The following is a 22,648-nucleotide window of genomic DNA, read 5'->3' as shown; positions in this document are numbered from 1 at the left end:
TAGAATCTTAGAATTTTAGAGCTGGAAGGGGCCTTCGATATCACTTGGTTCACCTTTTTCTTTCAGACTGTAAATATCTCCACTAGACTTGTCAAAAGCAGGAGGTATTTCTTATATTTCATGGTTTCTCTGGCACCCACATGGAGGATATTATATAAGCAATGATATAATGGTGGATATTATATGACCAATAAAATAATTTTCAGATGAGGAATCTGAGTTCCAGAGTCAATAAATTAGTAGGCTCATCCATCCATTCATTCATATAATACTAGTAAAAACAGAAAGCTTTAGATATTCATGAATGACATAAAATGACATAATGACATAAGTTAGTTAGAAATATAAGAGGTTAGAGTGTTTCTGATGCTCTTATGCAAGTAAATTTAATCCAACCAACATATTGATACCTTACTAGGGAAGGCACTGCATTATGTTCTATAAAGGTTAGTAGGGTATAGTTATTAGGGCCCAAGCTCTGGATTTAGATAGCCTGGGTTCAATTTCTGGTTCCTATTTCCTAGCTGTGTGATATGGGGCTATTTATTTAACCTCTTTGTGACTCCCTTTTCTGCACTGTAAAACGGGGATAATAAAACCTGCCTTGCAGGGAAAGTAGTACTTCACACATAATAAATCCTTAAAAAATATTAACTATTACTAAATACAATATTATCTGCTATTTTAAATCCCCACTATCCACTAACAAGGGTAAGGCCTATTACCTAGATGAAACTTTATTTTGCTGAGCCTCATACTGGGTTTGGGGGTGCCAGTGTGAAGATGGGGCTAGGGCACAGCTGAATTGGGACAAAATAATGGGGAGTCTGGAGGCCTGAGGACCAATCAGTCAGTAAGAAGAAAATGTGGGCCAGTGAGTTTAACAGGAGATCTCAATGTTGTTTTTCTGTTTGGTATGGTATGTAACCCCTTGACAAACCTGCAATGAAGGCTATATTGCTCACTAATGCTCACTAATGTTCATAGGTGATGTGGTTTACTTTAGCAGAACTCAAAGTGGTCCTAGGTTCTAGCTCCAGAAGGGAGCATGTATAGCTGGCAGAGACAGAGGATGGAGGATGTTGACACCTGTATTCCACAAAAATGGAGAAAAGTCTGTGTCCTCAAGGAATTTCTAACCATGGAGAAGATCGATACATATGCAACAAATTAATTTTAACACATGGTAGAATGAATTCAGTGTTATAATGATTGAACAAAGTGTTACATACATACAGAATTGGGAAATATTTATTCTGATTTATACAAAAGTGGGAAAGAAGTGGATTTGGGAAGGCTTCAGGGAGAGATGATATTGCCCTGTGGGTTAAGTGACTAACAAGTAAAGATGGAGAGAAGAGGAGCAAACAAAGGACCAGGGGCAAGGAAGCGCAAGGGTGTGCTTGAGAAACGGTGAGACTACATGGTGTTAGAAAACAATGTGAACAATTAACTCCTATCTCTAGACTTTTTGCTATACAAGCCATCATTGACTGGAGATTCTGTTGCTTGCAGCTAAATACAATCCTCATAGACTGCTCAGTAACTATGTGTTGAATGAATAAATAGAGAAATGCAAAGATGACTGAATGAAAGATCAAAGACCCCCAACTCCAATTCAGGGTCTCCAGCTGCCCTGGTGGACAGTAGATGCTTTTGTCTGTCCAACCTCCCTTCCTTCATGCTAGTAATAGTGAGCTCCTATTTCCCTTAACTTCCTTTCTCCAACTCCAGATGGTTTTTCTGGAACTGCCAATTACATTATATCCTGCCACCTCCACCCCACCTCCAAAATAATGGGATGGTCATATGACTCAAAGAAGCTAATCGGAATATTTACTTTGGATTTGATGTTCAAAGACTAATAGTTAGAATTTCTCTCTTTCCTTTATGTTTCCAGTTAAAAGGTTGCAACCTTAGAGATACTGGTAGCCATATACCTTGTTGCACAGGAGAGCCTGAGAAAATTAGGACTACGTACAGAGAGAAGCTGAGATGAGATACAGAGAGAGTGGTGGATCTAATTTAATTCCTGGATTCAGTTGTGCCTGAGGACATCTCTGCCTTTTTCCCATAGGAGAAAATAATTGTGCTGTTTCCCTTTTTGGGTTGAGTTAGCTTGAGGTGCATTTCTGTCACCTGCAATTGAAAGAATCCTGTGTAATAGTCACTAACTAGCAACATTATTTGTTAAATAATAATTTTTACCATTTTGGACCTCAGTTTCCTTATCTATAAATAACGGGGGTTGGACAAGATATTCAATATTCCTTCAAGCTCAGTTTGCATTTTTCACACTTCTATAACAACTGGAAAGTTTGAACCAAAATATGCTTAACTAAATCCTTTTAATTTTGTTAAAAAGAAAAATAATCTATAAAGGAAATTTTTTTTTAATTTAGTATTTATTGATCATTCTTGGGTGTTTCTTGGAGAGGGTTATGTGGCAGGGTCATAGGATAATAGTGGATAGAAGGTCAGCAGATAAACACGTGAACAGAGGTCTCTGGTTTTCCTAGGCAGAGGTCCCTGCGGCCTTCCGCAGTGTTTGTGTCCCTGGGTACTTGAGATTAGGGAGTGGTGATGACTCTTAACGAGCATGCTGCCTTCAAGCATCTGTTTAACAAAGCACATCTTGCACCACCCTTAATCCATTTAACCCTGAGTTGACACAGCACATGTTTCAGAGAGCACGGGGTTGGGGGTGAGGTTATAGATTAACAGCATCCCAAGGCAGAAGAATTTTTCTTAGTACAGAACAAAATGGAGTCTCCTATGTCTACTTCTTTCTACACAGACACAGTAACAATCTGATCTCTCTTTCTTTTCCCCACATTTCCCCCTTTTCTTTTCGACAAAAGCGCCATCGTCATCATGGCCCATTCTCAATGGTCACTGTCTCTTCAGAGCTGTTGGGTACACCTTCCAGATGGGACGGCCGGGCAGAGGTGCTTCTCACTTCCCAGATGGGGCAGCCGGGCAGAGGCGCTTCTCACTTCCCAGACGATGGGCGGCCGGGCAGAGACGCTCCTCACATCCCAGACGATGGGTGGCCGGGCAGAGGCGCTCCTCACATCCCAGACGATGGGCGGCTGGGCAGAGGCGCTCCTCACCTCCCAGACGACGGGCGGGCGGGCAGAGACGCTCCTCACCTCCCAGACGGGGCGGCTGGGCAGAGGCGCTCCTCACATCACAGATGATGGGTGGCCGGGCAGAGGCGCTCCCCACTTCCCAGACGATGGGCGGCCGGGCAGAGGCGCTCCCCACCTCCCAGACTGGGCGGCCGGGCAGAGGCGCTCCCCGCCTCCCAGACGGGACGGCCGGGCAGAGGTGCTCCCCACTTCCCAGACAGGGCGGCCGGGCAGAGGCGCTCCCCACTTCCCAGACTGGGCGGCCGGGCAGAGGCGCTCCCCACTTCCCAGACGATGGGTGGCCGGGCAGAGGCGCTCCCCACCTCCCAGACGGGGCGGCCGGGCAGAGGTGCTCCCCACTTCCCAGATGGGGCAGCCGGGCAGAGGCGCTCCTCACCTCCCAGATGGGGCAGCCGGGCACAGAGGCTCCTCACCTCCCAGATGGGGCAGCTGGGCAGAGGCGCTTCTCACCTCCCAGATGAAGGGCGGCCAGCCAGAGGCGCTCCTCACATCCCAGATGATGGGCGGCCGGGCAGAGATGCTCCTCACCTCCCCGACGGGGTGGCTGGGCAGAGGCACTCCCCACTTCCCAGACAGGGCGGCTGGGCAGAGGCGCTCCTCAGTTCCCAGACAGGGCGGCCGGGCAGAGGCGCTCCTCACATCCCAGACGGGGTGGCGGCCGGGAAGAGGCGCTCCTCACGTCACAGATGGGGTGTCTGGGCAGAGGCGCTCCTCACTTCCCAGATGGGGTGGCCGAGCAGAGGCGCTCCTCACATCCCAGATGGGGTGGCCGGGCAGAGGCGCTCCCCACTTCCCAGATGGGGTGGCGGCCGGGCAGAGGTGCTCCTCAGTTGCCAGATGGGGCTGCCAGTCAGAGGCGCTCCTTGCCTCCCAGGCGGGGTGGCAGCCGGGCAGAGGCGCTCCTCACATCCCAGACAGGGTGGCCGGGCAGAGGCGCTCCTCACTTCCCAGACAGGGCGGCCGGGCAGAGGCGCTCCTCACATCCCAGATGATGGGCGGCCAGGCAGAGACGCTCCTCACTTCCTAGACGGGGTGGCGGCCGGGCAGAGGCGCTCCTCACATCCCAGACGATGGGCGGCCAGGCAGAGATGCTCCTCACTTCCTAGACGGGGTGGTGGCCGGGCAGAGGCACTCCTCACTTCCTAGACGGGGCAGCTGGGCAGAGGGGCTCCTCACATCCCAGACGATAGGCGGTCAGGCAGAGACGCTGCTCACTTCCTAGACGGGGTGGCAGGCAGGCAGAGGCTACAATCTTAGCACTTTGGGAGGCCAAGGCAGGCGGCTGGGAGGTGGAGGTTGTAGCAAGCCGAGATCACACCACTGCACTCCAGCCTGGACAACATTGAGCATTGAGTGAGCGAGACTCCGTCTGCAATCCCAGCACCTTGGGAGGCCGAGGGGGGCAGATCACCCGAGGCCAGGAGCTGGAGACCAGCCCGGTCAACACGGTGAAACCCCGTCTCCACCAAAAATACAAAAATCAGTCAGGAGTGGTGATGCGTGCCTGGAATCCCAGGCACTCAGCAGGCCGAGGCAGGAGAATCACGGGAGCCCGAGGCAGAGAGGTTGCAGCGAGCCGAGATCATGGCAGTACAGTCCAGGCTCGGCAAGAGAGGGAGACGTAGAAAGAGAGGGAGAGAGAGAGGGGGAGGGGGAGGGAGAGGGGGAGGGGGAGGGGGAGGGGGAGGGAGAGGGGGAGGGAGAGGGAGAGGGAGAGGAGGAAAATTCTTAAATCAGGCTGAAACCTATTTTCCTTTCTTCATATCAACACTTAAGTTAGATAATCACAACAGACTTTGAGTAATATCTTCCACAACTGGAATGCAGTCATTCAAAAATGATAATAAAAGATTACTTTATAATTTAGTATATGATAAAGTAGTATTTCAAAGCAAAGGGGAAATAAATACTATTCATTAAATGATATTAGGACAATTGACTAGCCATTCTGAAAAGAAACAAAAATAAATTTCTACTTCATTTCTCATTCCAAAATAAAATCCAGATGATTCAAAGATTTAAAGGAAAAACAAGAAAAATAATAATGAACGTACTGGAAGAAAATATATGTGCCTGAGCTTTATGAACCTGAAGTGTAAAGGACTTTTTAAGAACAAGGTGACTTCTCTATAAGCTTGAGGTGAAAAGGACTTTTTATACAACGCAGCATAATTTCAAATGCAGTATAAGCAAGGGCTTAAGAGTAAAGGTTCTAGAAGCAATAGCTTGGGTTCAGATCCTGGTTTCACAAACATTAGCTTTATGATCCTGACATAATGCCATTGTTTGGATATTTGAGCCTCCAAACCTCATGTTGAAATTTTATCCTCGATGTTGGAGGTAGGGCATAATGGGAGGGATACAGGCTTGGTGCTATAATGAGTGAGTTGTCCCTCTTGGTTCCCATGAGAGCTGGTTGTTAAAAAGAGCATGGCATCCTCCATCCCTCACTTCTTCTCTTGCCACATGATCTTTGCATGCCCTTTTGCCTTTTACTGTGAGTAGAAGCAGCCTGAGGCTCTGCATAGAAGCAAATACTGGCACCAAGCTTCTTGTACAGCCTTGATATAGTTTGGATGTCCCCTCCAAATCCAATGTTGAGATGTAATCCCCAGTGTTGGAGGTGGGGCCTGGAGGGAAGTGTTTGGGTCATGCGGGCAGATTCCTCATATTCTTCATGCTGTCCTTGTAAGAGTGAGTAAGCTCTTGTGAGATCCTGTTGTTTAAAAGTGTGTGGCACCTCCTGTCCCCTGCTTGTTCCCTCTTGCCACACGAGACGCTTGCTCCCCCTTTGCCTTCCACCATGATTGTAAACTTCCTGAGGCCCTCACCAGAAGCTGAGAAGATGTCAGTGCCATGCTTCCTGTATAGCCTGCAGAACTGTGAGCCAATTGAACTTCTTTTCTTTATAAATTACTCAGCTTCAGGTAATCCTTTATAGCAACACAAAAATGGACAAAGACACACAGTCACTTAATCCATCTGAGCCTCAGTTTCATCTGCAAAACTATGATACCTGCCTCATAGGGTTGAATAAAGATATTCAATATACTCTATGGGTATATGTATATAGGCCATAGTCTGCTAAGACCTGCATTAAACTATAATGAGCTACTCACATATAACTGTAACTTAGCTTCAGTTACAGCTACACAATATGTCACCCACAATGCCTAAAATACTTAGTTTATATATTTTATTTATATTCTTTTGCTTTATATTCTTTCATATGTTCTGGAAGGATAGAAACCAAAATAATATAAATAAAATATAAATAGTGGTTATTTCTAGGTGATGGAATTATAAGTGAAATTGTCATTTTTTTGCTCCTTTCTTCATTTGTATTTTCTAACGTAAATTAAAGTATTATGTCTCCCCGAGTGTCAGCATAGCATTGTGAATACAGTCATAGACGCTGGAGCCTGACTTCTTAGGTTGCAGTGCTGGCTCCCTTACTTACTACCTGCGTGAGCTTGGGGAAGTTACACAGTCTCTATCTCAGTTTCCCCATTTGTAAAATGGAGATAATATTACTTCCATTATACAACAAAATGAGTTAATAGAGGTGAAATGATTAGAATTGTGCATGGCAGATAGCATTACATAAATGTTTTCAAATATTATTTTTCTCTCCATGTACTTTCTCTTAAAATTCCTAGTTTTTGGATGTCTTTAATATAGTAATCAACAAATGAAGTTAGTTATATGTGAGTAGTTCACTATAGTTTTTAATGCAGGTCTTAGCACACTATGGCCCGTGGCCCAGCAGCCCCCAAGGTAAGAAAGGTTTTTATACTTTTAATGGGTTGTGAAATATGGAAAGAAAAAAAAGAATTTGCAACAGAGACAGTATGTGACCCACAAAGCCTGAAATACTATTTGGTCCTTTATAGGAAAAGGTTGCTGACCTTTGGCTTAATATGCTTTCCCTTTCAAATACATTTGCAATTTTAAATCAGCAGTTTATACCAAGGACTAAATCTCTAAAGGAGGAATTTCAAGAAACGCCTTAAATAGAAAGGAAAATAGTTTCGGACAGTGAAAATAGTATTTCATCTTGTGAATGTTTGCTCCCCTCCTCTCTGTTGAGATTAATTTTTCTACCAATGACTAAGAATCACTTCACGGTAATTAATTGAAGGTTTGGTACAGTAGGATCAAACAATCCAAAAGGTACTTAAACTCACCAGGCTAAATAGGATCTCAAATGATTATTGTGTTTCTCTTGGCCAACTCTGTCAGGCTGATCCAACTACCATGGGAATTGCTGTCATATCAGGTCTGGAATCAGCAAATTTGCTAGGCTAAGTATCCAGTTCTTTGCCACAGACCCTTGTGGTAATGAGTGTGGGAGCATGAAAGCTGACTCAGGAAGTCTTTAGGCACACTTCAGAGAAATAAAGTTGCCTGAAGTAAAATCTTTAGAAATCTTAAATTGTTAAAAAGCAATTGTGAAAAGGGGGGAAATTAAGCAATCTTTTTTATTTTTTGCCAACAAAGTGTTAACCTGAGACTCTCTGGGTAACTTTATCTACCACTTTAATTAGCCTTGAACAACTGGGAGACATTTTATGCTTTATGCAAACAAAACAGCTGCAGGCAAGAGAATGGAATAAGGGAGTCCTGGGTAGAGACCTGATGTTCCTCTGAGGGCCCTCAAGTAAGTCACATAGGAAGCTAGCAGGTCTGTCTGTGAAGTTGATGTGGGGGTGGGGCAGGCATTTGTCTACTGAATCCAGGAGTCTGCGGGTGTTGTATCAACTGAAGGTAAGAGTGGGAGGAATGAAGGGCCACTTTCTTTTTGACCTTAATTGGGCTTGCTGAGATTCAAACATGAATGAATGGTCAATTGAGGGGCTGTGGTTTGCCAGAAATCTATTTGCATAAAGCAAGAAGGACACTTCCAGGGCAGAGGAACAGGCACATTTGGCACAGTCAAAAAATTCTTAATTATAAAAGGCAGAGGCACTTCTGAATACAGCACAGATTCTGTCTTCAGACTTGACTTTCAGCCCAGCTTCTGAGTATCTAAGTCCATCCAACGTGTTGGGATTACAGGTGTGAATCACTACACTCAGCCACTTTATTTTTCTTAATTACATCAACTTGGTAGGGACATGGGTCTGCTATGGTCCTGGGGAAGGAGATGGAAGAGGCATGTAGAGGAGAAGACATTCAGGCTGAGAGTAAGACCTGCCACTAGAAATAAGGTCCAGGAAGGCAGGGGCTTTGTCTTGGTTTCCACTACGTCCCCTAACTTGAAAACAGGGCCTGGAATGTGAAGGTGCTGAGAAAATGTTCATTGAATAAACAAATGAAATACAGGCAAAGTATATACAGGTCCTATTGTAAAACATCATAAAGGACGATGAGGCAGTAGTCATTTCTCTTACTGGAGGTAATGACATTTCAAAAATCACTGAAGAAATACAATAAGAAAGAAACCTAATTAATTATACAACATCCTAACCCAACCATTATTACACTTCTATTGTTATACTTTCAGTATTTTATAATATGCAATTAAAATAGATTTATAATCAGAAAATTTCTGACGGGAAATATGGAACTTATTTTCAAAAGAACCAATCTGCCTTTACCAACAAAATATCAGTAAAAACCAACATAGGTGATGTTACCTAAGTAAGTCTGAAATAATTATTGATAGCTAAGTCAACACAACAAAGTATGTGGTATAAATCTTAGAGTTACTGGTAAAGAAAATATAAGACATGCATTCTCTTGCTAGTTCCTACTGTATGGGTTTCAGTGTTCTCATTTGTAAAACGAGAGGGCTGGGGCTCAATAATCTCAAAGGTTATTTTATTTAATTTAATCTCTAAATTTTATTTTACATGCCAATTGTAAAGCAGTTTGTGTGTGTGTATATACAGAATATATAATAATATTAATTCAGACATAGGAGCTCCTTCCATGCAGAAGGAATATAGATTTTAGAAATTCACATTTTAAAAGCCATCTCCAATTTTTTGGGACTAATTTTTACCTGGAGGAATTGCAGTAAGTAGTTTCACTTAATAGATAGACTAATTATTAGTATTTTAAATTCCAAAAGATAAATCTTTATCCTTCTAAACCAACAAAACAGAGAGTTAATTAAAAACAAAGTGACAACAACAACCCAACTAGGAGTAGTCAAAGGGGAAGAGTGATGGTAAAACGTAATTGGTTCATTGGCATAGAAATGGGATAAACAGGCCGGGTGCGGTAGCTCACGCCTGTAATCCCAACACTTTGGGAGGCCGAGGTGGGTGGATCATGAGGTCAGGAGGTCGAGACCATCCTGGCCAACATGGTGAAACCCGGTATCTACTAAAATACAAAAACAAAACAAAACAAACAAACAAACAAAATTGCCGGGCATGGTGGCACGTGCCTGTACTCCCAGCTACTCGGGAGGCTGAGGAAGGGGAATCGCTTGAACCCGGGAGGCAGAGGTTGTAGTGAGCTGAGATCGCGCCATTGCACTCCAGCCTGGCAACAGAGTGAGACTCCGTCTAAAGAAAAAAAAAAAAAAAAAGAAAAGAAAAAGGAAAAAGAAATGGGATAAAGAAAATTCTTTTTCTTTCTTGAGACAAGGTTCACTGCGTCACCCAGGCTAGAGTGTAGTGGCACAATCACGGCTCACTGCAGCCTCAACCTCCCAGGCTCAGGTGATTCTCCCACCTTAGCCTCCCAAGTAGCTGGGACTACAGGCACCTGTGACCACGCCTGGCTAATGTTTGTACTTTTTGTAGAGATGGCGTTTCACCATGTTGGCCAGGCTGGTCTCGAACTCCTGGCCTCAAGCCATCCTCCCGCCTTGGCCTCCCAAAGTGCTGGGATTACAGGCATGAGCCATCGCGCCCGGCCAGAAAATTACATCATTAGGCTCGTACATGGAGGAGTTAGTAATGCCTGAAATTTTTCCTCTTTGTAGAATTCAGGGTCAACCCTGTTGATCCTGTGTTTTTTTAAGGACCAAATCACCATCGTCTCCTGAGGATAACTCGACAGACACAATTAATTCATTAATGTAGATACTATCTTTCTTTTGATGGTCACAGGAGAAGTGCCTTGAATTGAAGCTTTATCTCCTCCATTGTCACCATCACTAGGCAGGTGAGGCTGACAGGACCGAGTGGCTTAAGGCAACGCCTCGGGAGGGAGCAAAAACGCATCCACTGTGGAGATGAGGTTTCGGTTGCCTCCATTCTTTAAATAGCGCAAACCCTCACAATGTCAAAAGAATCATATTTGAATTCGAACTGCAAGTAAGGAAATCGAAGTATACTAGAATTGATTCCCAGCCTGAAGGCGGATGCTGAATTCAGACCAGCAGTGACACTCCAGGATTTCCACGGTAGTTCATTAAAGGAAGAGAATCTGGGACTAAACAGACAAGAGTCTACACCCGCTTATCCTGCACCAAAAAACGCCGAGATGTTCATCGGCATCGCGTTAGTCACATTAGCAGCAGCAATCGCATTATCAAAAACTGCAACACGCATGTAAATAATAGCTACTTTCCCACCACGTGTCGTCGGCCGGCAGTGGATGCCCTCTGTAGGATCCCTATAAGATGCCTTACAGTTCCCCACGGACATCTGCCCAGGCGACTGGGAGTCCCAGGCCCCACCCCACCCTCCAAACCCCTTCTTTGGCGTTCAATACCCCGCGCTCACCGCGGTCTCTTGCTGCCCCCTGCCAGGCCCCTAGCGTCGGGCTACGAAGGGCTGAAGTACCGCCATGAGGGGGCGCAGGACCAACGACATCACCTCTGCGCCGACCCGAGGCCGGAAGTTAGTCTTTTCCACTTCCGCTCCTCCTAGCCGCTCGGGACCCCAGAGGCGGAAGTAAAAGCCAACTACAGCGGATGGGTGCAGTTCAGGGTGAGATTTGGAAGGTGGTGAGGCTGTGCTTTCCTTTCTTTTTGTTAAGAAGTGGGTGTGGGTGACTGCTGTGCAGTGCAGCCCTTTGCAGATTTGTCTTTGGAGGAGGAAGAGGGATGGAAAGAGCCTTCGGTGTGGAATTACCTTGGTTTTGAGTTAAGAAAGACCCACCTGGGTTCGAACCCTAATGCTTCAGCTAGCGAAGGCAGGCTAGTATGGGAGCTCGGCGCTGTTTCAGATTTTGTAATTTTAAGGCTTATGCATACCTTTTAAATTGTTGTGGGGAGTAAAGCGAGACAATATATATGAAGCACTTAGCTTTGGTACAAAACGTATTCGTGATTCCGCTACCTTTTCCCATCATATGTAGGTATGTACTTGCCGTGTTCTTTTCTGTATGTCTGAGAAATGTTGTTTGCAAGAGGTAATGCATCTCACGAGAACATAATGCAACGAGAACGTTAGCTGGGATCTATCTCTTATTTTGTATTAGGAAGGCCTGAAATATTTTGCCTTTTTTGTGTGTGTGTGTGTCATTTCCAGAGATAGCTGTTCTCCAGCCTTTCTGGAGGGATGCAGAGCCTTTCCTTAGGACAAACAAGGTGAGAAATGCATGTAAAGATCTCCAAACTTAGCTTGCTGTATCAAAAGAAGACCAGCTGGAATGTGGTATTTTAGGGTCAGTGATTAGTTATTTCCATTAACAGCCTTTTTAACAGGCCAGTTGTGGGGCAGAGGCGAACGTAAATATTTTTTTAGACAGCTCATACTACAAGCATAGAGATTTTCAGTGTGTTTGTTAAGTTTGAACATTAGCCCTTTGGATAATGGTTTCGGTTAATTAAAAAGTCAATTTGAGAAATAGATCGAAGTCAATTTTTGAATAGGTACCATTTTTGAAATTTGTACGTGAGGAAAGTTGCTAACTTTCTTGTATTAGGCTATTTAGATGTTCATTTACCCTGCTAGATATTATGAGTATTTTGAATGGAGATCCGTTGCTAAGAGTAAAGCATCATGGAGAATTTTGAAGTGTGACTTTTTTGGTACTAGAAACCGAAAAATAGATAAAGATAATTTGTATTTTCCATTGTTTTTCACACCAAAGGCCAGTTTTACTTGTTTAAATTTTTTCGTCTGACTGCAAAGTAACACATATTCATTAAATAAAGTCCCAGTATTTCAGAAGTAGTACATAGCCTCTAATAATCTTTCAGAAATAACTGTCATTCCACTTCCCCCCCTGTATATATTAACGTCCCCCTCCCCGCCTTTAATATACATGGCATTATCCATACTGTTAAGCAGTTTGTCATGTAGAATATCTGACATCTTTTGATTGCAGTAGATCGGCCTTTATTTTTGGCACCTTTGTAGTATATTGCATAGATGTACCACAATTTATTAATTATTCTATTGGTGGCCATTTGGGTTTCTTCTTCTTTGTTATAGCAAATAATGTTATGATGGTCATCCTTTTTCTTTCTTTCTTTTTCTTCTATTTTCTTTTTTTTCATGAGACAGATTCTTGCTCTGTCGCCCAGACTGGAGTGCAGTGGTGCAATCTCAGCTCACTACAACCTCCGCCTCCCAGGTTTAAGCAGTTATTGTGCCTTAGCCACCTGAGTAGCTGGGATTAGAGACATATATCACCATGCCTGGCTAATTTTAGTATTTTTAGTAGAGATGGGGTTTCGTGATGTTGGCCAGGCTGATCTCAAACTCCTGGCCAACATCTCAAAGTGGTGAGATTATAGGTGTGAAGCCACTGTGCTTGGCCTAGTCATCCTTTTTCATAACAAACACATATTGTCTTTTTTTCTTTTTGAGATGGGCTCACTCTGTCATCCAGGCTGGGGTGCAGTGGCTAGATTATGGCTCACTGCAGCCTGGATCTCCTGGGCTCAAGCAGTCCTCCTACCTCAGTCTTCTGAGCAGCTGGGACTATAGGTGTGTGCTGTTACAGTTGGCTAATGTTTTGATTTTTTGTAGAATAAGGGTCTCACTTTGTTGTCCAGGCTGGTCTCAAACTCCTGGGTTTAAGCAATCCTCCCACCTTGGCTTTCCAAAATGCTGGGATTACAGGTGTGAGCCGCTGCCCCTGGCCCTTTTTTTCCCCTTTGGATAATCTCCAAGAAGTGGAAATGCTGAATTAAAGGCTATGAACATTTAAAATTGTGGCAGCTGGTGCCAAATTCTGGTCCATTAACAATATTTGAGAATTTCCTCTGTTTCCTCATATGTTCATTAACAGTCAATATTATTAATTACTGTTTCTAAGTTTAGCTGAGACCACACATGTCATTTTTAGAGTAAATTTACTGCATTTTAGTATTGTAATCAAGACCAAATTTCTAGGTTTAGCTGAGACCACACATGTCATTTTTAGATGTCATTTTTAGAGTAAATTTATTGCATTTTAGTATTGTAATCAAGATCAAATTTCAGTTGCCAGTTGTAAGTCCATTTCAGCTCTTGTTTTCTATAAATAGAAAGCTTAGTTTTAGATTCCTTAGTAATAAATTATCATAAAACAAATGGTTGATTTCAGTGGTTAGTATTTTAAAGTAAGTTAAGGATTTGAGGGAAGATTATATTTGAATGGGACCTTGTCGTATGGATAGGCATCAGGAGGATGGGCCTTTCTAAAAGAAAGAACAACTTAAGCAAAGGTAGGGAGACAGGAATGGGCAAGGATGTTTGGGATCAGAGGTTTGAGAGGCGATAGTGCTAGGTATTGAGGTGGTAGAATAGAAGAGATAGCTAGAAAGGTGGTTAGAAGTAGATGGTAAGGTAGTTAGAACTAACTGAAAAGGTAGCTAGAAAAAGATCACTTTGAAGATTTTGTTTTTTCGGGGAGAGCTACAGAAGGTCTTTAATCAGAGAATGAGGGACATAATCACATCATTTTACAAATGTCAGTATGGTGGCAGTTTTGAGTGATGGATGTCAGAGAAGCACATCAGGTGGCTGTTACAGGCTGGGTAAAAGAGAATGAAGACTTGTAACAGAATGAGAATTACAAAGAGTAGCGAGGTTGGATTTCAGAGAGATGCCAAAGAAGTTGAGTCTACGTGATTTGATGACTGGAGTTGAGGAAGAGGAAGAAAGCAAAGCTCACTTTTAGATTTTTATCACAAATGACTCTTAGATAGTGATTGTGATAATGATATCTTTAGTCAGAAGAGGGCAAATTTGGGGACTGGCAAAGATACTCAAGTTTGGGGCATGTTAAGTTTGTGTGGAAGATACTTCCATGGAGGATGAGTTATACACAAGACATGAAATTTACTTGTGACAGATTTAGAAGAAACGTTTATAGATTTGTTACTTTTTGTTAGGAATTTTGGCATACATTTTCACCTATTTTTAGTTTGTTATTAATAGAATTTCTGTTGAACATTCTGTGGCTTATTCAGCCTGTTTACCATGATGCTAATAGTCCTAAGAAAGTGCACTGTCTAGTAGTCTTCACACTTTTTTGATTGTGTACATTGTCAATAGAAATATGCCTACAATATATGTACATTTGTTTATTGATTATATATGTCTTACAGTACAATCATATTGTTTATATTATAAAACATATGTAGAAAGAATTTTTCAAAGGCTAAGACAAATACAAATTGTAGTTTTAACTATTTTCTTCCTCCATCCCATTGTATCATCTTGGACCTCTCTAGAAAGTACTGATCTGATTTCCAGCTGACGCATTCTGCCCCTTTATTCCAGTAGAGGTCAGTCGAGCATCTGGAAGAGAGAACAGGCTGTTGAACTATGCAAGGTAGAGCCGTCATTCTTCAGTTAGAAGGATAATTATATTTTAAAGTTTCTAAATTCATGCATTTTTGGAAGAGTAATTACAGAGTAGTATGTGGTATTACGGAGAAGTGAAGAATAGTGAGCTCAGTAGAGTATGGATCAATCTGAAATGTGCTTTTGTTGTTTGATGTTTATGTTGTGAGTACCTTGCATTTGGCTTTGAACATTACTTGATTCTGTAGTTTTGGGATCTTTTCCCAATTCTGTGAGAATCCGTAGATTATGTGAGCCACAGGAATGTTCCCTGCCTGTAGGCATAATCAAGTTCTAGTTAAAATTGGAGTAATTGAAAGGACAGACACAAAGAGGCTTTCTTTGAAATTGATCTTGAAAGCAGTATCTTTAGCCCAAAGAGGTTAGTAGTGGGTTGGAATTATCTATCTCTATTTTCTGTTTTATGCTTAATTAGGAGAAGGAGAAAAAAGAAATGCCCTTTCTAAGTAAGAGCCCATTGTAAGTAATTAGAAATAAAGCACGAACTTGTTACAGCTATATATTCTAAAAAGGCAAAAGTACAGTTTAAAAAATATATATGTACTGTTATATGACTCAGGCACAAGTAGCTTAGAAACAAATCATCAGATAGGTTGAATAACAGAACACTTTTTCTGTTGCTTTCCTCGTAAAATATTTCTTATAAATAGAGATGCTCATTTTAGTAGGGACCTATGGTTATGATTATAAATAAGTTTGTATGTTTTGAGCCCCATTTCTAAATGATGAGGAAAATGAGTTATTGAGGTTTTAGTCACATGCTAGAAGCTGCAAGTTGAAAGTGTTGTGTAACAGATGCAAACAGCCCAGAATTAGTCTTGTGTAATATGGTGATGGAGAAGGGGAGAATGGTAAAGGTAACGTTTTAATGTTTACATGCCATCTTTCAGTACAGTTTCACATGTGGCGGGCCATGTGGATTTAATATCACAACTAGATCATTTTGAAGATGAAAATTGGTTTGGAATTATTGGGTTACAACGTAGGGAATGGTAGGGTAAACCAAATGAGACGGAGATTGTGATCAAGAGCTGTTGACTAGAGGTCTATATAAGCTAAGAAAAATTAAGGCTTTAATGGTAGCATGGATATAAAGGGTAGCAGGAATTTAGGAAAAGATGTTCAAGATGGAAATTAATCTGAGGTGTTGGTTTTCAGGGCTAGATTTAGAGTTTGAAAACCAGGAGGCCAGAGGCAAAGAAATCTAGTATCTATGGGCAGGGCAAGGTCAAAGACCTGGAAAATTGAAATATGAGGCAGAAATGAAAGTGTCATTATAAGAAATAAGCCACGCCTGGCATGGTGGCTCACACCTGTAATCCCAGCACTTTGGGAGGCCAAGGCAGGCAGATCACTTGAGCCCAGGAGTTTGAGACCAGTCTGGGTGACATAGTGAAACACTGTCTCTACAAAAAATAAAAATAAAAAATCAGCTGGGCATGTGGGGCATTCCTGTGGTCCCAACTACTCAGGTGGTTGAGGTGGAAGCATCACCTGAGCCCAGGGAGGTGAGGCTGCAACGAGCCATGATAGTGCTGCTGCACTCCAAGCCTGGGTGACAGAGTGAGACCCTGTGTCAAAAAAAAAAAAGTTTGGAAATCAGGAGGACAAAGCAGAGATGGAGAGGGTCAACTGATTTTAGGTAGCCAAGGCAGGCAAGGGTAAACAAAAAGAGCAAGAAAAAAGCAAGAACAATTCTGGGGCACTAATGGTGCCCCATTGGAAGCAGTCCTGTGCTTACAGGTAACAGAAGCAGTGAGCTAGGGAGAGACAGTGATATATGTACATTTGTTTATTGATTATATATGTCTTACAGTACAATCATATTGTTTATATTATAAAACGTAGAATTTTTCAAAGGCTAAGACAAACATAAATTGTAGTTTTACTGTTTATTTAATAATTCAGCAGTGGCTGAATTATTAACACAGTTCTGGAGAGCTGGAGCTGAAGGTATATTCTCATAGAAATGACCGTGATGCTCATAGGATTGTAATATGGTCATTTAGTTGTTTAACACATGCATTTGTGTAATATTTTATGTGTTGTTTTACACAGCATTTCAAAAGGTTTGAACTACCTAACCATTATGGCACCAGGAAACCTCTGGCATATGAGAAATAACTTTCTCTTTGGTTCAAGATGTTGGATGACCCGATTTTCAGCAGAAATCATCTTCAAATCAGTTTCATTTAGGCTTTTTGGTGTGAAGTGTCATAATGCAGACAGTGAGCCTTTGAAAAATGAGGACCTACTGAAAAACTTACTTACTATGGGAGTAGATATTGACATGGCAAGGAAACGACAGCCTGGAGTTTTTCATAGGATGATTACCAATGAGCAGGACCTGAAGATGTTCCTTCTTTCCAAAGGAGCTAGCAAAGAAGTGATCGCTAGCATCATATCAAGATATCCACGAGCAATAACACGTACTCCCGAGAATCTTTCAAAACGGTGGGATCTGTGGAGAAAGATTGTGACATCAGACCTTGAAATTGTAAATATTTTGGAACGTTCTCCTGAATCCTTTTTTCGGTCCAATAACAACCTAAACTTAGAGAATAATATAAAGTTCCTCTACTCAGTTGGATTGACCCGTAAATGCCTTTGTCGATTGTTGACCAATGCCCCTCGTACCTTCTCCAATAGTCTTGATCTGAATAAACAGATGGTTGAATTTTTGCAGGCAGCCGGTTTGTCACTGGGTCACAGTGATCCCACAGATTTTGTCAGAAAGATAATTTTTAAAAACCCTTTTATCTTAATTCAGAGCACCAAGCGGGTGAAAGCTAACATTGAATTCTTACAGTCAACTTTCAATTTGAACAGTGAGGAACTGCTGGTTCTGATATGTGGTCCAGGAGCTGAAATCCTAGACCTTTCCAATGACTATGCCAGAAGAAGCTACGCAAACATCAAAGAGAAGCTGTTTTCTCTTGGATGTACTGAAGAAGAGGTACAGAAGTTTGTCTTAAGCTATCCAGATGTGATCTTCTTGGCAGAGAAAAAGTTTAATGATAAAATAGACTGCCTCATGGAAGAAAACATTAGCATTTCACAAATAATTGAAAATCCTCGGGTTCTGGATTCAAGCATAAGTACTTTAAAAAGTCGAATCAAAGAATTGGTAAATGCTGGCTGTAACTTGAGTACTTTAAACATCACTCTTCTATCTTGGAGTAAAAAAAGATATGAAGCTAAATTGAAAAAGTTAAGCAGATTTGCCTAAGGCTGCCAATGTTTTTAATTCTCAGGAACTGTGAATATGTTATGCCACATTGCAAAAGAATTTTGCAGAAGTGATTAATTTAAAATGTTATTACGGGCCTTGAGATGGGGAGATTATCCTGAATTACTTGGGAGGGCCTAATATAATTGTAGGGATCTTTAAAAGTTGAAGAGGGAGGCAAAAGAGGAGGTCAGAGTGATCCTGTATAAGAAAGACAACTACTTTTGAAGGAAGTTAAAAGGTGGCTTTGAAGGAGGAAGACACCTTGAGGAATGAAGGGGGCCTGTAAAAAAAAATTGAAAAGGCAAGGAAACAGATTCTCCATTAGAGTCCCCAGAAAGGAATGCAGCCTTGCTGGCACCTTTTTAGCCCAGTGAGATCAATGTCAAACTTCTGACCCACAGAACCATAAGATGGTAAATTTGTGTTGTTTTAAACCACTGAGTCAGTGATAATTTGCTGAAGAAGCAAATAGATTAACACAGCAACTAAGTAGATGATTAGTTGCATTATAGGTGAAGTCAAAAATACAGTCCTTTAGTAAAGTCTGTATTTCTTCCTTTTATAAGAGTAATTATATTTAAAAAATCTACCTACCCTTCTGGAATTGCTAATGTTAGTGTTTATAAAGTCTTAAATGTGTGCATAAAAAACTAAATGTGAATATAAAATCTAAATAAAGGAATATGTTTGCCTAATATAGTTTAAGGAAATGATAATCATTTCTGTGCATTTTGTTGGCATTTCAGCTAATATTAAAGAGTAATTTTCAGAGGCATTGACTTAAAAAATGGCAAATCAGATAATGTCGGTATTTTCAAGATACAATCTAGCTCTGACATAAACTGAAAGATGTGAGACAAATTATATGACCTTAATTTTAATTATTTTCCAGAAGCATTTGTTTTCTAGATGTGGTTTTTGAATTAAATAACATAATGGTGCTCAACCTCATTTAAACCTCATTTGCTATCAGTGATACTTCAAAAAACCTTATTCCTACTATTGATAAAAACAACATGTCTGCTTTTCTAAAGCCATTTATATATTCAACGATACTCCTATTATAATTTGGTTAACTATTTGATGGCAAGCATGGCATAGTTTAGAAAGCAAGAGCTTTAGAGTGATGTATCTGGGCACCATTCCTGAGTAACTTGTGTTAATGTTTTAAATTTACTAAACCTGTTTTTCTCATCTGTAACACCAGAAATTGACCTTCCAGAGTTGGTAGGAATCAAATGAAAAAGCACCTCTAAGGTTTCTTGCACATAGTAATGATGCAATCAGTGATAGCTGTAATAAAAAGATAGTATTTTAAAAAGCAGCTTTATACATAATTCACATATTCAATTTACCTATTTAAAGTCTGACACAGTTCAATTTATATATAGAGTTGTGCAACTTTATTTTCCATTGCTTATAATACGTTTATAATTTATCGGAAAATTTATAAAGAAAATGAATTTCTTACAGTTATGGAAGCTGAGAAATCCTAGGTTGAGGGGCCACATCTGGTGAGAGCCTTCTTGCTGGTGGGGACTCTGAAGAGTCCTGAGGTGGCACAGTGTATCACATGGCGAGTGCTAATGTACTTAGGTCTCTTTTCCTCTTATAAAGCCACCAGTCCACTCCCATGATAGCCTATTAATTCATTAATCCATTAATCCATGAATAGATTAATCAATTTCTGATGACATAGCCCTTATGATCCAGTCACCTCTTAAAGGCCCCACCTCTCAATACTGCCACATTGGGGATTAAATTTCAACATGAGTTTTGGAGGGGATGGATAGTCAAACCATAGCAGCAACCATCACCACAATCTAGTTTTAGAATATGTTTGCAGTCCTAACAGAAACCTTGTACCTGTTAGTGAATCCCCATTATTTCCCTCCATTTGTTCCCCCAACCCTAAGCAAAAATGAATCTGTTTTCTGTGTCTATAAATTTGTTTATTCTGAGCATTTCATATAAATGGAATCATACAGTATGGTCTTTTGTGACTGGCTTCTTTCACTTAGCATATTTTCAAGGTTCATCCATGTAGCACATATTAGTATTTCATTTTTATTGGCAAGTAATAGTCCATTGTATGGGTACAGTAGTATTATTGGGAATACATTTTACTGTTATGGCTTAAAGTATTGATTTCTTAAGTCTTCTGAATTGTACGCGAGTGTTTTCTGAGGTATTGCTTTGGAATCTAACAAGCTCATAAGGGACTTGAAGGAGGTGGGTAGAAGAGATAATAGTTTATTGACATCAGCAGATCATAGGATTATAGCTGGGCTGATGAGAAATGGTATAGCAACGATAGTTGCAAGTGGCCAGAGAGAATGTGGGTTGCACTGAAGTACAGTACAGCACTTGATCATTGGGCAGTAGGGGATGGGGGAAGGAAAACTTTGGAGAAACAAACAGATAATGCCTGTCAGGCAAAATTAACATGTCATACTTTAAGGTTTGAGTCTGATCAAGGGAGAGTCAATTCTTTTTTTTTAAAGATAGAATTATAGAAATATTGGCCAGGCATGTAATCCCAGCTCACGCCTGTAATCCCAGCAATTTGGGAGGCCGAGGTGGGAGGATTGCTTGAGCCCAGGAGTTCAAGACCAGCCTGGGTAATACTAGCAAGACATCATTGCTAGTTGGAAAAAAAAAAATAAAAAGGCCGGCCATAGTGGTGCGCACCTCTAGTCCTAGCTATTCAGAGGCTGAGGTGGAAGGATCCCTTGAGCTCGGAAGTTTGAGATTGCAGTGAGCTACAACTGTGCCACTGAACTCCAGCATGGGCAAGGGTGAGACCCTGTCTCAAAAAATAAATTATAGAAATCTTCAGTAATACTTTGTCATGAGTGAAAAAATCCATGTTTATGATGGGAAAAGATAGAAAATAAACCCCCCAAAAGAAAATAACTATAATCTTATCTCTCAGAGATCATTAACATTTTGGTGACTCTTCCTATTGTTTTCGTTGGTAGAAATATCCATACATGCATGTAATATGAGTAGATGAGTGGCATATATATTTGAAACCAAACTATTTTATAATTTTTTTAGTGTAATAGATCCTGAACATACTAAGTATTTAGTAACTAATTACAAAATCAAGTATTCACCCATAACATGATTTTTTAATGACTGCATGAAATTCTGTTCTTTGGATAAACCATAATTTGTCACCATTGGTCAGAGTGAGTAAATTTTAGTACATTAGCAATTTTTTGAAAATCCTACCTAGATTATTTCAGTATTCCATAGTGTTAATGCATACCACCATGTTTTAATCGTTGGTATATTTTATAACTTAAAATTTTGGTCTAGAAAATATAAATATTAAGAGTGCTGCATTTTGCCATTCGCCAAATGTCAGATGGATCTGTAAAACTTCATTTTTTAATGGAAACCATTCTAAATTATTGCCATAAATTTGAGCACTTTCAAATAACTGCAAGAATTTGGATAATATCACAGATTAAAAAGAAAAAAAATGAGTTTCTTCCAGATGAACTTAGCAGGAAGGAATTTAAAAAGTGAATATTTATAGATGGGTTTATTGGGTTATTAAACTAGTAATTTCTCCCCTTAAATAATTTCTAAGGCTGGGTAGGTACATGGTCTATGGCTAAAGATCCAACAATATAGCTTTCCTGTAAAAAAACAAAACAAAACCCTGACTACTGGCTCCTTCCTTGTTAGTCTGTAATGCCTCCTTACTTGCTACCATCTAGTGGAGATCCAGTAGAGAACTGTTGATGGCAGAACCCTAGCCACAAACTTTGGTAGTAGTCCATTGTTATACAGTTCAGGAAAAGTTTGGCACAAGTGAGGTAGAATAGCAGGACTGTATTATTTTTAGATTTTGGGAAGAAATAGAAGATACACTGATGGAATTTCATTTTCTGTCTCAGTTTCACTATTTTTCTGATCAGTATTTGGGATTTATTTGTCCTTAATAGAAATATTGTGTGAAGATTAATGAACTTTTGTACATGAATTGCTTTATGTTAATTATGAACAATTTTAGTATGATGATATGCTAATTCTTTCATTTCCATTTTGAATATCCCAGTGCCACTTTCACCAGCTCTCAAGGTACCTTCAAATTCTGCCCACCATAATTTTCTTTCTTTTAAAAGTTTACCTTGGAAATGAATTTATTCTGTGGTAATAATCATTGTAAAAGTCTTTGAACAATACAAAGAAACAAAGTCTCAGCTAACCTATTTATCATGAGGTTGAAGAGATATCCTTTTATTCTTAGTTCACAAAGAGGTTTATTTATTTAAATCAGGGATGAAAGATAGTTTTTGAAAAAAAATCCTTTAAAAGTAATCTCTTAATCCTTTAATGAATGACATCAGTGGATTTCTGCATATCACTTTTTGTTTTTACTTAAAACCTATGCCCTATTCAATTTACTAATATTTTACTTAGATTTTCATTAGTATTCACAAAGGAGATTGGTCTACAGATCCTTCCTACCTTTTATTATGAAAGTTTTGGTACATAGATTTTTTTTTTTTTTTTTTAAATAGGGGAAGGAGGTTGCCACT

At 40.7% G+C, this 22,648-nt stretch overlaps 2 protein-coding genes across 12 annotated transcripts in view; both read left to right on the top strand.

The window, feature by feature from the left end:
- Positions 1 to 1,194: 1,194 nt before the first annotated feature.
- LOC134810466 (calcium-binding protein P-like) lies at positions 1,195 to 4,610 on the top strand. The gene has a single exon (XM_063814724.1). It carries the CDS (start codon positions 2,875 to 2,877, stop codon positions 4,177 to 4,179), a length of 1,305 nt encoding a protein of 434 aa, XP_063670794.1. The 5' UTR covers positions 1,195 to 2,874; the 3' UTR covers positions 4,180 to 4,610.
- Positions 4,611 to 10,957: 6,347 nt separating this feature from the next.
- Positions 10,958 to 22,648, top strand: part of MTERF1 (mitochondrial transcription termination factor 1) — an 85,678-nt gene continuing 73,987 nt past the window's right edge. The window contains exons 1-4 of one of the 11 annotated variants that reach the window (XM_063814721.1): positions 10,984 to 11,044; positions 11,588 to 11,646; positions 14,728 to 14,828; positions 16,919 to 18,787. In XM_063814721.1, the coding sequence (XP_063670791.1) occupies positions 16,950 to 18,089 (1,140 nt within the window). In that variant the 5' untranslated portion in view covers positions 10,984 to 11,044; positions 11,588 to 11,646; positions 14,728 to 14,828; positions 16,919 to 16,949 and the 3' untranslated portion in view covers positions 18,090 to 18,787. Of the gene's footprint in view, positions 11,415 to 11,587; positions 13,054 to 14,727; positions 14,829 to 16,225; positions 18,788 to 22,648 lie in introns of those variants that run through there. The other 10 variants (XM_063814722.1, XM_016945206.4, XM_016945208.3 and 7 more) reach the window with 10 other exon arrangements.

This window comes from Pan troglodytes, chromosome 6 (genome assembly GCF_028858775.2).
Source record: "Pan troglodytes isolate AG18354 chromosome 6, NHGRI_mPanTro3-v2.0_pri, whole genome shotgun sequence".
In the NCBI taxonomy this organism is placed as follows: Eukaryota; Metazoa; Chordata; class Mammalia; order Primates; family Hominidae; genus Pan; species Pan troglodytes.
This window is presented reverse-complemented; position numbering and strand designations above follow the sequence as displayed.